The following is a 13,916-nucleotide window of genomic DNA, read 5'->3' on the forward strand; positions in this document are numbered from 1 at the left end:
TAGTCACTCTTAGAATATAAGCACTTTCAAGGCAGGAAGATATAAAATCTTAACATAGGTTAAGCAACTGGCATGCTGCTGGCCCATCTTTTGCATCATAGTAGATTCCTATTGATTTACTCGCTCTTAACAGCTGGTTGCTTGTCCTCATATCTTGTGTTCTTTGGAAGTCTTTTAGCCAAGAATTTTAATTTTAATTTTTAGGACCAGCCTTATTTACCTTTACAAGGTAGGAAGACTGTGCGCAGTTGGTATTAGCTAAGCAGAATCCATGCACATGAGAAGGAAGTACATTCCACACCTTTTGACAAGTCTCAAGTTACTGTCTGAGACTATAAATAACAACAGTAGACATGAATTGGAGAGAGAGAGTCTTTGTGGATAATTTTCCAGGCAGTATGGTATTTTCTTTCCAGTGCTGTCAGTTATTGATAATATTTGAAAAGGAATATATGGATTTTGGGAATATATTTCTTTTCTTCTATGTCACCCATTTAATATATTTTAATTTTTTAAAGCTGTAGGCATTTCTAGGGTTATTTTATGATGCAGACACTCAAAGAAAGCTTCAGTGCATATAAATAATCTAGCTTTACCATTTTCCTCGGTTATTTTTTTTTTCTATGTGGGAAATTACTGAATTTCACCTATTTTTGAGTTTTCAAAATTTTGATTTTTAATATTTAGTCCTTGATAGTTTTTTCTTTAAACACCTAAAGAGATCTTGAGTTGGAAAGTGGAGACATTGTCTGTCACTGGTTCTTTTAAAGGAAGTTCCCCTTAGTGGCAATTCGCACTACATCTTTACTCAAACCTTTGCCCAAACTTGCAGTGACTAAGCATTGGCAGTAAATCCAAATATCAATTTTTTTTCCCTTTGCAAAGTTTTCAAGACTTTTCTTTCACACAAATCTTTGATCTTTAAAAATGCCTCCTTACACATTCCACTGAGGCTCCCTCTATACTCCAAGCAGAGCTGTTGCTTCTTCTCCCCTCTATACATGAGCAAGGCACATGCAGAGAGGGAGGGACAAGCCCTGTTGCCCATGCACATTTGTCACCTAAATCGCAGTGTCCTCTCCGTGGGAGAAAAAGTACAGACGTCTTACAGCATATATTTTATTTAAAAAAATTTGAAGAAAATAGTAGAGGCTGGGAGGACAGAGAAATAGTAGGAGCTGAGAAACGTGAACAATGCAGGAAATGGACATTTGTGTAGTAACTGCTGCAGATGAGGCCTTCTGCAAGGTCCCCTCACCGGCATCCCTTCAGCTCTTCCTGTTGAAGCCCCATGATAAGCCAGTGAGGTGGGTATTAACCCCCATTTTCTAAGTGGAAAAACAAAGACTCAAAGATATTAAGTGGCTCAACTGTGGCACTGAGGTTTGGTATAGTCACTGAGGTCTTAGAGCATACTCAGAGCATGTTCATGTTCCTGGTACTCTTAGCTGAGTGCCTAGCCTCCACAGCCAATGTATTTATTCTGTGTTCTTCTGAGTTCTGAATCTGCTTCAGAGTGTTTGTTCCAAGCAGCATAATTTGCATACCTAGAAAAGGATCCTGAATGTGAGTTTGGCTTACTGCTCTTTTGGAAAGTGAGTTTCTTTTTTCAATAGTATTACCTCTGGACCAAAGGCATGCAACTTCCAAACAAACAAACAAACAAACAAAATGAACAAAAAATAATTACAACAACAAAAAACAAACACATGAAGCTTTTATTCCTACCCAATAATAATCAGCGTGGTTTTGATTTTTTTAAGTGCAGTGGATGGGGAGGTCAGAATTAATAATCGCATGGCTACCTCCTCAAATGGTCATAGACGATCCCTGTTTGCTTTGTTCTTCTAGGTTCCGGGAAGTGTGAGGGTATCAGAGGGAGCAGCCTATTCTGGTTTTGTATTCTGGGCCATTTATTTTGGAACCTGCCCTATTGAATGATGGCCCTTCAGTAGGCCAGATGAGCCGGGTACTTTGGACCTTAGTTATAATTGTCTCAAGACCAGAGCCAAAAGGTTCTCAAAGCCTACATTTTTTGGAAATACATTCAGTGAAGTTTATTTATATTTCCAAAATCAGAGGGTTTGGAAAACCACATATTTTAGTGCCACTTTCCAAAAACTCATACCACAGTGAATTTTGAATACCTCTAACTCATGTGATCTTTTCACATTTGACCACACTTCCAAGCCAAGGCTATAAAATATATATTGGAAGTTGATTCAATTATTGGTGTTAAGAGTCAAGAGCTAAATAGTGTTAAAATCTATTTGTTGAGTTCTGGTCTAGAGTGAGATAAACACAATATATATACTTCATCATATAGACTTGCATGGAAACACATCTGTAGCATGGAAAACATCTTCGTAATATGGTTTGCCATGTGGTCTTAAGATGTTTTAATCTGGCCTTTATTTGCAATTGCCATCTTCAAAAGAAATCTCAATTTCATTTAGGGAGAGAGGTGGCATTATGTAAGGGTTTCTTCTCCTCTGGGAGTGCTCTTCAATGATCTGAATCAGATACCCCAAGTTAACTTTAGAGGTTGGTCTACAAAGAAAGGTGCATTCTTTTAAATGATACACTAGATCACATTCAAAGATACTTGTAGTTTGGCTTCTTTTGACCAGAGGAGGGTGCCACGTATTGGCTGTGTTCCTGTTTGAGTCATGCCTTTTCTTAATTTCCCTGGTTGTTTTGACTAGGATGCATGTGGTGTTTTTACTTTCCATCAGAACGTGAAGCAATGGTTTCCCTTCTGATTTGTGGGGAGATTCCTAGATGTCAAAGTAACCTGATGATTGGGCACAAACAAAAATTTTGGAAGTCAGACAAGAGGACCTCCAGGTCCCATGGCTCCCCCAGACCAGCTTTTTGGCTTTGGAAAAGTTAATCTCTCAAGGCTTCAGTGAGCCGATCCCTCGACTCAGCATCATGGGATTACTTGGTCCTACTGGTAGTGCAAGAAGGAAATGAGACATTGTACGTAACTACTTCGCACAGTGGTTGGCACACAGAAATATTCACCAAATGTTGGCTATCATTTCTTTATTGCTCTCATGCTTTATTGCTAGCTCAAGTAGCTCTGAACTGTGATGTTTGAAAGAGGATTAGAGAAGACCCTGTTGTTGAAAGTTGGAGGAGGATGGCAAAGCAGGAGTACCTTGCCTCATTTCTCATGCTTCAGACTTGTTTATTACAGTGGCAGGTTACCATGGAAACTTTCGGGATTAAGATGGCGTTATTGAGTTAAGCATTCAACGAACACCTCGGGAAAGGAAAGCTATAGCATGTCTGTGCAGCGTAAGTAGTTTTCAAGCGAGAGGGTAATTCGGGGGTGAAGAGGGGATGGCACTTACTGACTTGCTCGTCTCCCAGAGTTTCCTGAATTCTCACAGAGCATTGTGACCCTGGGTTGAAACTGTGATCATCACCCTTCTTTTGCCCCTTTGCAGACCATGCCCTAAGTGGTCCAGCAGTTATAAGCCAGAATTTCAAAATGGGAAGCCGTTCTTTACGTGGCAGGGAGTGTGGCTGTTCAAAATAGATTCTGAAGTCGAAAAGAACTCCGAGTGTTTTTTGAGAAGGGCTGACCTCCTTTCATGCCACTTACTGTGAATTAAAGCTGTGAGGGAGAACCAGTTTGGGCATGCGGTGCAGCCCAGAGAGCCGAGAGCCGCCACCGCCAGGGAACAAGATTTGTGTTTCTAAGGAGATACAACAAAAAGGAGAATGCTTTAAGAGCCAGCGGCTGTCAGAGTGTAAAAGTATCGACGTTCAGAAAGGGAAATAGAAGTTGAATTAAGTAATTTTATACACACGTTACCGGGTGCCCTTGTGCTAGTAATTCTTAAATGCAAAAGCAAATAGTTGTGGCCACAGAGGGCTTAGTACATCTCAGCTGATTTTAGTTCTCAGACTCCAACTGGATCTGGTTGGCATTGACCTGTTCTGTGCATGTGATTTTTAAGATGATCTGACTCTTGTCATTTCGTTGGGTTGTATTAGGAACAGGGGACAAAGGGTGACAGAGCCCAGCAGAGGGTTGGGCAGCCACTTGACAATCTGTTCGGAATCCACGAGGGGAGGAAAACCTTAGTTGTACCAACTGGGGCAGCAAACTATCTTCGAAGCCAGCTGCAGCCCGTTTGTAAATGCGCGGTCCGTTATTAGTGTAGAATGTCCTGAATGGGTTCTTTGGGTAAAGTCTCATCACAGGACAGAAATCACAGGGAGAGTGCACCAAGGAAAAATTACAGTACAGCTATATTTACTTAGTGCCTCTGCAATAGGGTTTTATTTTCCACAGTTGGAAAGGGAACCACCTGTCTCAACTGCTGATGTCAGAGAGCTCCCTCGAGACACAGGGCTGTTGGAAAGCACATGATACTGTATATATTTGCTCTTACGTCCGTATCTGGCTCAGATCGGGTTTCAGATTTGTACCCTATTGTGGAGTTCATTGAGCAGTGACTCCGAGGTGCCCTCCCACGTCACCATGCCCTTGTGAATTAAAAAGTAGCTCATGCAAGCCCCTGTCCCAAGTGTTCCCTCAGCTTGCGATGCAAGTATTTGCACTGCAGTAAAATGAATGACATGTGTCTCGGGGTTATCAGCTATGGATTCAGATTTGAAAGTGAGTATCAAGAGGCATTATCTCTGCACCTAGAAGTGAATACGCTGCTGGTGTTTGGGCTTTTGTTTTATTTCTAATTATCAGGAATTTTAAAAAAAATATGTGTATATCAGGTTTGGAGGTTTTATGTGTAGATTGCTTAAGAGGCCAAAAAAAAAAAAAAAAAACAGAGGAAAAGGAAAACAGAATAGCATGTGCTTTTTTTTTTTTTTTTTTTTAATGCTGGTAGCATGTCAATATGGAGAAATTGTTGTAGAGTGAATGAAATGCTTAATGCCTAATTTGGAAAGACTGGATATTATGACTGTGCATTTCAAGGGACCTATGGCATTATTACTATTTTTTTTTCAAAAAGTTGTACAATCGCTATTCCAGCTCTTTGTGCTGGGGGGAGATAAAACCTTTTAAATGGTGTTCCCTAAGGAAATGTGGGGGGTCCCTGCACTGCACAACTCCAGGGGGCACTGTTTATGTCACAGTGAGGACTCACGCTTGAACTATCCCACTGACTATATGTCCAATCCCAGAAAATACAAGGCTATCACCATTACTCAAACATTACATAAAAATAGAATTGTTACCAACAATTGCAGAAGGCTTGCTATTAGTGAAGTTGTTCATTATTTTAATAGTGCCATGCATCTCGGTTTGAATATCTTTACCAACTTGCAAATTATATGGCTGTTACACAAAATAGGTGGAAAACGGAGTCTCTGAGAGTGTAAATTACATTCTTGGGCCACATCAAATCAATGTCCTATTAGGGATCAGAACCAGGGTTCTTAATCCGCAGCTTTCCCATGATGCACACCTTCAATTAAATTAATATTTGAAATGATGCTCGGTATCTTTTCTCAAATCCTAAAAATAGAGTAAATAGGATGGGCTCAGACCCCTTGGTTCATCTAATCTTTCCCCCAGTGTAGGATTTTCCTCTGAACCATTAAAAGTGTTATAATAGATGATTGATATTAATTAGTTTTCTGTAAAGTACTGCACTCCTTAACATGAACTGAACTAGAAATAAATATATTACCATGAATTAAGATTTTATTAGTTGCGAAGAAGAATTGGATGAAGGCACCTATGTGAAATCCTAAGTACAGGCGTCAAATTGAATTAATGCCAGTACTGCCTGGAGATTAATTTGAGTACTGAATAAGAAATAGTGTACCATACCATAACTGTGTTTACTGAATCATTTTTGGCATCAAAAACTAAAGCTACATTACAGATGCAACAACAGGCTTTTCTCCCTTGGAAGAGGGAGGCGGGTGCATTTTGTAATTAAAGTGGATGTTACCCTCTGAAAAATGCTTTGAGTCGCCAGGAAGAAAACTGTCTTCTTGGGAACATTGCATCCCAGTATATATCTCAGACTTTGCATACTTTCTGTTACTCTGGACTTCTCCGGCATCCTATCTGAATTTTACAATATGATCAGCTCTATTTTCTACCCTCCCCCAGTCCAGAGTACTGGGTAGAACTTACTTTATAAATTTGCATCTCATTATTATGTATATGTTTTGGAAAATTGTGGAAAGTGTTGAAAAGATGGATGGGGTTGCCTCAGGGATGTTCTAGAAGGGATTCCTGATTAGGTAGGGAGGATGGATTATGCAGCATATAACGCAGAGCAGTGCAAGCAGAATGCTATAAAGCTTCCAGTGATCACTATTCACAGCCTGTGATGTGACGGGTGCCCCCTAGAGTTGTGCACTGCTGTGGCCCTGCTCTCCTACCTCAGATTCATTGCAAAATTCCCTGATGCTGTAATTCACTAATTTTATTTGCACGTATGGTAGCACTTACTTGAAGGAAGGTGCAAAACTTGAGACCAGGACTGTCAAATGGGAAGGTTCTGCACCGTACATATGTAATTTTGAATTTTCTAGTAACCACTTTAAGAAAAAAAGTAAATTTAATTTTAATAATATCTTTCATTTTCCCCAAAACATCCAAAATATCGTATTAACATCTAGTCAATATAAATTATTAATGAGATATTTTCCATTTGATTTTTCATGCTAACACCTTGGAAATGCTATGCATAGTCTACATCTATAGCGCATCTTAATTTTGACTAGATGTATTTCAGGTGCTCAGTAGCCATACGTGGGTGGTGGCTACTGGATTGGGCAGCACAGTTCATTTATATGCCAACTTTTCGGCATTTCATTACACAGAAAAATGACTTGCAAGAAAAAAAAAATCCTTACATATCTAAGACAAAACATAATATATCCTTTATGTCATTTTATCAATTTAGATAGTGATTATATGATTGATCACTCGTTTTCGGGAAGAGTATGACTAACACAATTTAGTTGATAGGCCACCGGTGGCAAAATTGACGTGCTATTGAATTATTTTGCTCCTGTGGCTTTGTTTTCCATTCTTCCCCCATAGATACCATCATTTTAAAACACGTTGTGATACTTTTGTGGTTCTTCTCACAATTGCAAACCCCTGGTATCTTGTCAGTTTCCCTGAACCATATGGATGTCTTATTTCTTAACAGAGAGACTCTTCACAGACTCTTGGGCTCAAATAACTTTTGTGGCCAGCATAATGGAAACAAACACTGTTTTCTGCACTTGCTGCTTCTGGTGTCTTTGGAGGTAGAGTCAGGTCAGGACCAGTATGAGGCTGGTTTTACTTTTCTTCAGGTAAACAGAGAAACCAGCAGAATTTTGGCATCCCTACAGCTGAGGTGGTGAATCTGTGTGTATTCTCATGGAAAGTCAGCTTAATGTAAGACTTCAAAAGAAAGTGCTCTCTCTGCTTTGTTTCCAGACTTTTTTTTTTTTTTAGATGAGGAAACCAGGCAAAGAGCAAACTTATGCATCTACTGTAATGTTGCTTGATGTTAAATTGAGTTTGAAGTATTCATATGTGACTATAAGGTGTCATTACTGAGTTATTTATTATATGTCAAGCACTGGGTTCATAAACATCTCATTTAACCCTAACACCCACCATGAAAAATAGGTATTTATATTGCCGTTTTTATTGTTGAGAATGTGAAGTCAGATAGTTTAGGTACCTCACTTGGGATCACACAGATAGCTCCTAAGTGGCAGATCTACGCCGATTGACCCCCAAGGTCATGTTCTCAGAGAATGGGACCATGTTTTCGAACCAAGTCAGTGACACCCTTCAATGATGAATTTTGAACCAAGGGCAAAAACTAGAGTTTTAGAGTTGGAGGTTTCCTTCACTTGATTTATTTAAGAAATACATTCAGAGAAGGCCTAATCCTATCCCATCTTTTGGTAGAAAATATATCTAGAAAGCTGAAGGGGCTTTGTCCAAGGGTAGGCAAACACACTTAGACATCAGGTCCCTTGATTCCTACTCCATTGTGGCTTGTCTATGTAGGTTAATGGTTCTTTTGAGAAGATAAGTTGAACATTTAGAATTTTTCTTTTTAACAGAGATGTAGCAATCTTTGGAACTTTGTATTATTATAGGAAGACTCCTTTTTCTTTCTCCTCTATACATTTTAGACTTTTTATTGAACGATGATACAAATCCTGAAAAAGTGAGTGTATCCTAGGTGTTCAGCTCTTTGAATTTTCACTAACTGAACTTACCTACGTAACCAGCACTGACAGCAAGAAATAGACTGTAACGAGCTTTCTGGAGCCCCTTCCCACAGCCCATGTCCCCAGCTCCCAACCATTACCAAAGGCAACCCCTATTCAGACTTCCAGATGCATAAAGTAGGTATATCTGATTCTGTACTTATTTATATAGAATAAGATAAGGTATGCACTTTTTTTGGCGTGTCTGGCTCCTTTTGCTTCACAATATGTTTCTGGGGATTTATCTATATTTTGATGTATCACAGAAGTTCATTCCTTCTCATTGATGTACTTGGCTATACTTTTGAAGGATAAGAGCCCCCGCCATCTTAATATTGTAAGTGGAATGAATAAGTGTATTGGACATTGATGGTATTTCAGTTGCTTTTTTCCAGAACATCATCATCCATAGTTTCATTTGTTCGATCTAAGACACAACAACAAATAATAAATCTAAAGAAACAAAAAAATAAAAAGCCAAGACATCTAAATAATAAATCTAAAACACAGCAGCTGAGCAACCACCTTCAACGGTTGTGATGCAAGATACATCCCAGCCAACCACTCTGGTCCTGTGTTTTTATGTGCGCGTCAACATAGGGTAGTATCTTGGAGAAGACAAAGAGCACAGTCTGCAAATACCCACGGGACAGCGCCAAGTTGAAGTTCCCACTAAGCAGCTTCACACGGCTGTGCAGAAGGTTAGGCGTGGCCTATTTTTAGGTGCCCTACGTGGAAGTAGATCCACTAAGATGGAGGGTGGAAAGTTAACACCTTAGGGGCTGTCAGAGATTTTTGCTTTGAAAGAGGCAGGAAAAGAATCCTTTCTGATCATCTGCTTGGGGCAGAGTCCAACCTGGTCTCCTTAAAGCATAATAAAACTTTTGACCTGTTCAAAAGGGAAACTCTTGCAAACTGCCTTTTGGAGATTATTTCCCAGGCACACAAATCAGGCTTTCCTCATGTTAGTTTTCTTGCTGTTTCTTTCCTCTGAGTGTAGGGACACGTGAAGTGAAGTATGGCATGCTGGAGAATTCTGTGCGGACATCCAGCATTGTATGCTTTATCGAGGCTTTGTCCTTCCTAAGGTTTATCATTTACCTGGTCTTACTTTGCTTACTCCCTTGTCACCAGGGCTCCCTCCACATGTCCTATTAGGGAATTTAGTGTGCCTGTGGATACTCACTCAGCCCTAAAGGAAAATCTCCAGCTGGGAGGCATTAGATGGCTCTGAAACACCTCCTGCTAAGTTGGGTTGTATGTGCAAAGGGAATAGCTGACCAGGAGACTTTATTAACTCCCAACGAGACATCAGCTACCCTGCAATACAGCCTTGGTTCAGTACATCTGCTAATGCCATGATAACATATTTTAGGCACATGACCTTTTCTCGCTCCACACCCTGCAGTAATATCTCAGGTGATTTCCTTCAAATTAAAAAAGGGGTAAGGTCTCCTTTGACCAAATGTAATGAGGTTTTCATTTAAGCGGGGGGAGTGTTCTGGTGTGAGGAGGCAGAAGGGTTACTTTAAACTCTTATTTTCCTAGATGCCAGAGACCTTATTCCTACATACAAAACCCTAAGTTCAGGATCCCTCCTCTCTTCTAAATCTTTTTTCTACTGGTAACATCTTTTCTCACCTGTTGTAAAACCAAAGAACATGCTAGTGTGTTAAGTTGCATCTAGGTGCAGGCAAAAGTAAATAGTTACTGTCACACCGGGTGTGTGGTTTTCATTTTTATTGTGCGAGTAGGGACTTGGTCTCACACATGACACGTGCTGCTTAATAGCATTCATGATAAACAAGATGGAAACTTGACGTTTCTCTGGGGCCACTGCTGGGCTTTGTAAGAAACTCAAGTCTGTAGAAGCCAGTTTTCTCGTAGTCAGTATGAGTGAAAGTAGTATATTTTGTAAGTTCTCCTGTATTCCTTTCCTGGAATGGTTAGGAAGTTAAATATCCATATTGCAAGGGAAGTGATGAAGCTGTGCTTTTTCAGCAAAGTTGAGCACCAGTGACTTTTCTTGCACACGCTTCCTGATTCCAGTACGTTTGTGCAATGAAACATTTGGATTTGCTTCGCGTAAAGAGGTCTTCCCAAGTTGTCTTTGTCCAGGCAGATATATCATTGCCTTTGAGAGGTGGCAGGGATCCAAGATGTAGTTGCCTCTGGCCATCTTCTTTGACAGATAAGGAAACAGGCTCAGAGCCATGAAATGAACTGCCCAAAGCTTAACTGTGGGCTAGTGACACAGCTGAATGAGGGCCCATGTTCTTCTCACCATCCTTTTCCTAACATTTTGGGCTAAATCAAGATCCACAAAGTCCCTCTACTTCTCAGATAGACTTGAGCCACATGTAATCACTTTTTTGTTTTAATTTTGTTTTTTTATTTGAGTATAGCTGACACACAATGTTACATTAGTTTCAGGTGTACAACATAGTGATTCGACAAGTTTAAATATTATGCTGTGCTCATCACACGTGTAGCTACCATCTGTCACCATACAAGGCTATTACAATACCATTGAATATATTCCTTTTGCTGTGCCTTTTATTCCCGTGACCATAAATCTCATGAACTTGGCCTTGGTTCCAGCCTCATTACCCCTTTTCTCATGAAAATTCTAAATCATCAAAATAATGATCACCCAAGTGTAGGAAGAGTGATTTGCAGGAAAGGCCCACGAAATTGTGAGAACAGTAACTCTGAGGGGCGAACAGTGGAGATAGTGAGCTTTCCTGGGGAAAGAGCATGGGTCAACCTCCCCGGGATATTTGGAGGGTCTAGAATGAGTTTCCTGCCCGAGAACAGGGCTGCCACGTGATAGCAGGCACGCAGTGGCTACCCATTTAGGATAGGCCGTGTCCCAGAAATTCACTTGCAAGTCACTGGTTTGCAACTTGGATGGCATTTTCCTCACCCCGTCCGTTTAGGTTGTCTCAGGAAGAAGTCACATCTACAGCAACTCTTCCCTCCCCTTCTAGGACTGCCCCTTCCCGTTCCCCAGGTGCGAAACTCTTCCTGAGAAACCTGCTTCCTAGTGGAGTCACGCCATTCTGAAAACATTTACTATTCTTTTTCTTGGTATGGGCTTCTGACCTCTGTTAAATGCCAGCAAGGAGGAAAAAATAGGTCTAACAGGTAGATGCTTTTGTATACGGAACTGAAATCCCCTTTACCCTACCAAGGATAATTACGTCTTTGAACCGGAAGTTTATTTAACTTAATTGATGAAATTTCAGGTTCAGAAACAAAGTGAAGATGCTAAGGGCATTTGGGGTGCCCTATGAGGCAAGCTAATAAGAGTTGAGAGCTCTCCTCACCCTATAGTTCAAGGCTCAGAGGCTTTTTCCGAGTGCCAAGGGGTAACTTCTCCCCATTGCTCATGAGGCTTGCCTCCTGAGTGGAGTGTCGGTTACACTTGGTGCAATAGACAGAAATGGCTTCCTTTTAAACATGTGATGAATATTTGAGACTTGTATTGGATGTCAGGGACTATTTCTATTTGCTACATTCCCTGTATGTTAAGAAGGCATAGCTCTAAGCCTGAATCTTTCTTTGAAAAAGGAAGAGTTTCATTTTAATTTTGAATATAGAAGTTATATATGCTTATCATAGCAAAATTTAAAAATTACAGAAAGACATACATAATATGATTATAATTATAATTATACATTATAATATCATCAGCCACTGTTAGCACCTTCTTACATGTTCTGATCCTCCTTCCTCTTTTCTTTCTGAGTGTATATATTGATATGTAAGTTGTTGTGATTGTAGTTTTTTCAAACATAATTTTAAACCTTAATGTATTTTGAATATTTTCTCATTTGCCATTAAATGTATTTTGCAATAGTTTTTTATGTTAGCGTTGAATATACATATATATAATGAATATATATAAAAATGCATGAATGTATATATAGTGCGGTGTAATTTATTTAACTAGATGACCACTGTTGGACATTTACCCTGCTTTCAAGTTCTCAGTGATATAAATAATGTAGCATTGGCTCTCCTCATGCCAAAAATCTCTGCACACATCTCCCCTGGTGTGTCCTTAAGATGGATTTCTAGAAGTAGAATTTCTGGTTTCTGGGGATGCCCATTTTTAACATTTTTTGATACATATTGCCTACTTGTCCTCTAGAAAAATTTGTACCCATTTATAATCCTATCAGTAGTATTTGACATCTACTTTGATCGAGCTGCTAAATGTGGAGGTCAGTCTTAGAAATGTTCTTCTTAGTTAAGAAAGTTTTCTCAATAATCCTGTGTGCAGTGGGGCAAGCAAATATAAAGTAAGATTTTATGTAAGTTGTTACAAAATTTAGCTTAGGCCTTAAGCTAATTGCTTTTTTTAAGATGGAAATTTATTTCCTTTCAACATCCCCACATTTTTAGGATATATATTAGCTCTGCTAGAATTAAACTCAAATATTAAAGCACTGGAAAGATCTACAACAGAAACAAAAGCAAAATCACCAAACCTTTCCTAGGCTTGTCTGATGGGATTAAAAAAAGAAAAAGAAGAAAGAAAGAAAAAGCAAAACAGAAAACAAAACCACACTTCACTTATTTAATTCTTCCGTTTTGATACTAGTTGAGAAATACAATTTACTTCCCTAAATTCAAGAAAAGTTAAGCTCATTAGGACCCAGGCTCTAGAAAAAAGTACCAGGGGGAACTGTTTGACTAACAAATATTTTTTTTCAATTTAATAATTTGCAGACCGCAGTTTTCCCCTGGCCCTCACTAAGTTCCTTAGGGGATAAAATAATCTGACTGAGTGAACTCTTGTGTTAGTGAGGTTCAGTAGCACTTTAAATTTTTAAATAGTATCAAATTTAATAAAATACGATATGCTTTATTTTCAGTTTCAGTAAAAAAAAAATTGCTAAATAATCCTATTATTTCTTGTTTATATAATCAATAACTCACTGCGTTATAGATGAATTAACCTGAAATAATTAAGGTAAATGAAAATGTCTGTAGAGGCACAAATACAGCAGAATTAAATAGACAAAAGCAGATTTTCACCATCCTTTTATTCTCTCTTATCGGTGGACCTAATAAGCATACTTTTTGCTTTAGTTTAGATTAGTCCAATTGACGGCAGCTCACATTTTTCACATTATTTTTTTGTTCTAATGTGAAAAATGGCGAGAGCAGATTTTGAGGTCTGTCTTAAAATATAGGCTGACTCATTAGCATAGAGCTGTTGTGCAGAAGGTTTTATTGGGGTTAAAAGATGTGTTGCTGAGGTTGTCTATCACCTTCAGTTTATTTGAAAAAAATATATATAAATGAACGCAAGGAGGCATTAAAACTGTCCACTGACTTTCTTCTATTTGTTTCCCCAAAAGTGCTTTGTTCACGTTATCGTGGCAGTTTTGTGCAAAATAAGACTTGATTTGAGAGGGTTTATAGGCTAGAGGCCTCTGGTACACCCTGCCCTGCCACCAACTTTTGTCCCCTGAATGGCCTCAGTTTCAGACATGTCCCAGAGGCTCAGAGCATGTGCTCAGAAACTGACATGGGATATCAGAATCAATTAGCCCCTCTAGGAATTAAAAGCAAGCAACTGAATGCCTGTTAGCAATGATTAACTTTAAAAATATTAGCAATTCTGGGCAGATCCCTTTCCTTTCTGGAAGAGTGCTCTAGGCAGGCAGCATTCCCAGGAA

At 39.3% G+C, this 13,916-nt stretch overlaps 1 protein-coding gene across 2 annotated transcripts in view; it reads left to right on the forward strand.

Moving 5' to 3' along the window:
- PPARGC1A (PPARG coactivator 1 alpha) overlaps positions 1–13,916 on the forward strand; it is a 627,947-nt gene that overhangs the window by 509,692 nt on the left and 104,339 nt on the right. Inside the window, exon 1 of one of the 2 annotated variants that reach the window (XM_081812545.1) lies at positions 4,547–4,636. The exons of the other annotated variant lie outside the window; for it this stretch is intronic. Within the exon in view, the coding sequence (XP_081668671.1) occupies positions 4,592–4,636 (45 nt within the window). The 5' untranslated portion in view covers positions 4,547–4,591. Of the gene's footprint in view, positions 1–4,546; positions 4,637–13,916 lie in introns of those variants that run through there. 2 annotated transcript variants of the gene reach the window in all.

Source organism: Leptonychotes weddellii, chromosome 2 (genome assembly GCF_054177405.1).
Source record: "Leptonychotes weddellii isolate Sample4059 chromosome 2, ASM5417740v2, whole genome shotgun sequence".
NCBI lineage: Eukaryota > Metazoa > Chordata > Mammalia > Carnivora > Phocidae > Leptonychotes > Leptonychotes weddellii.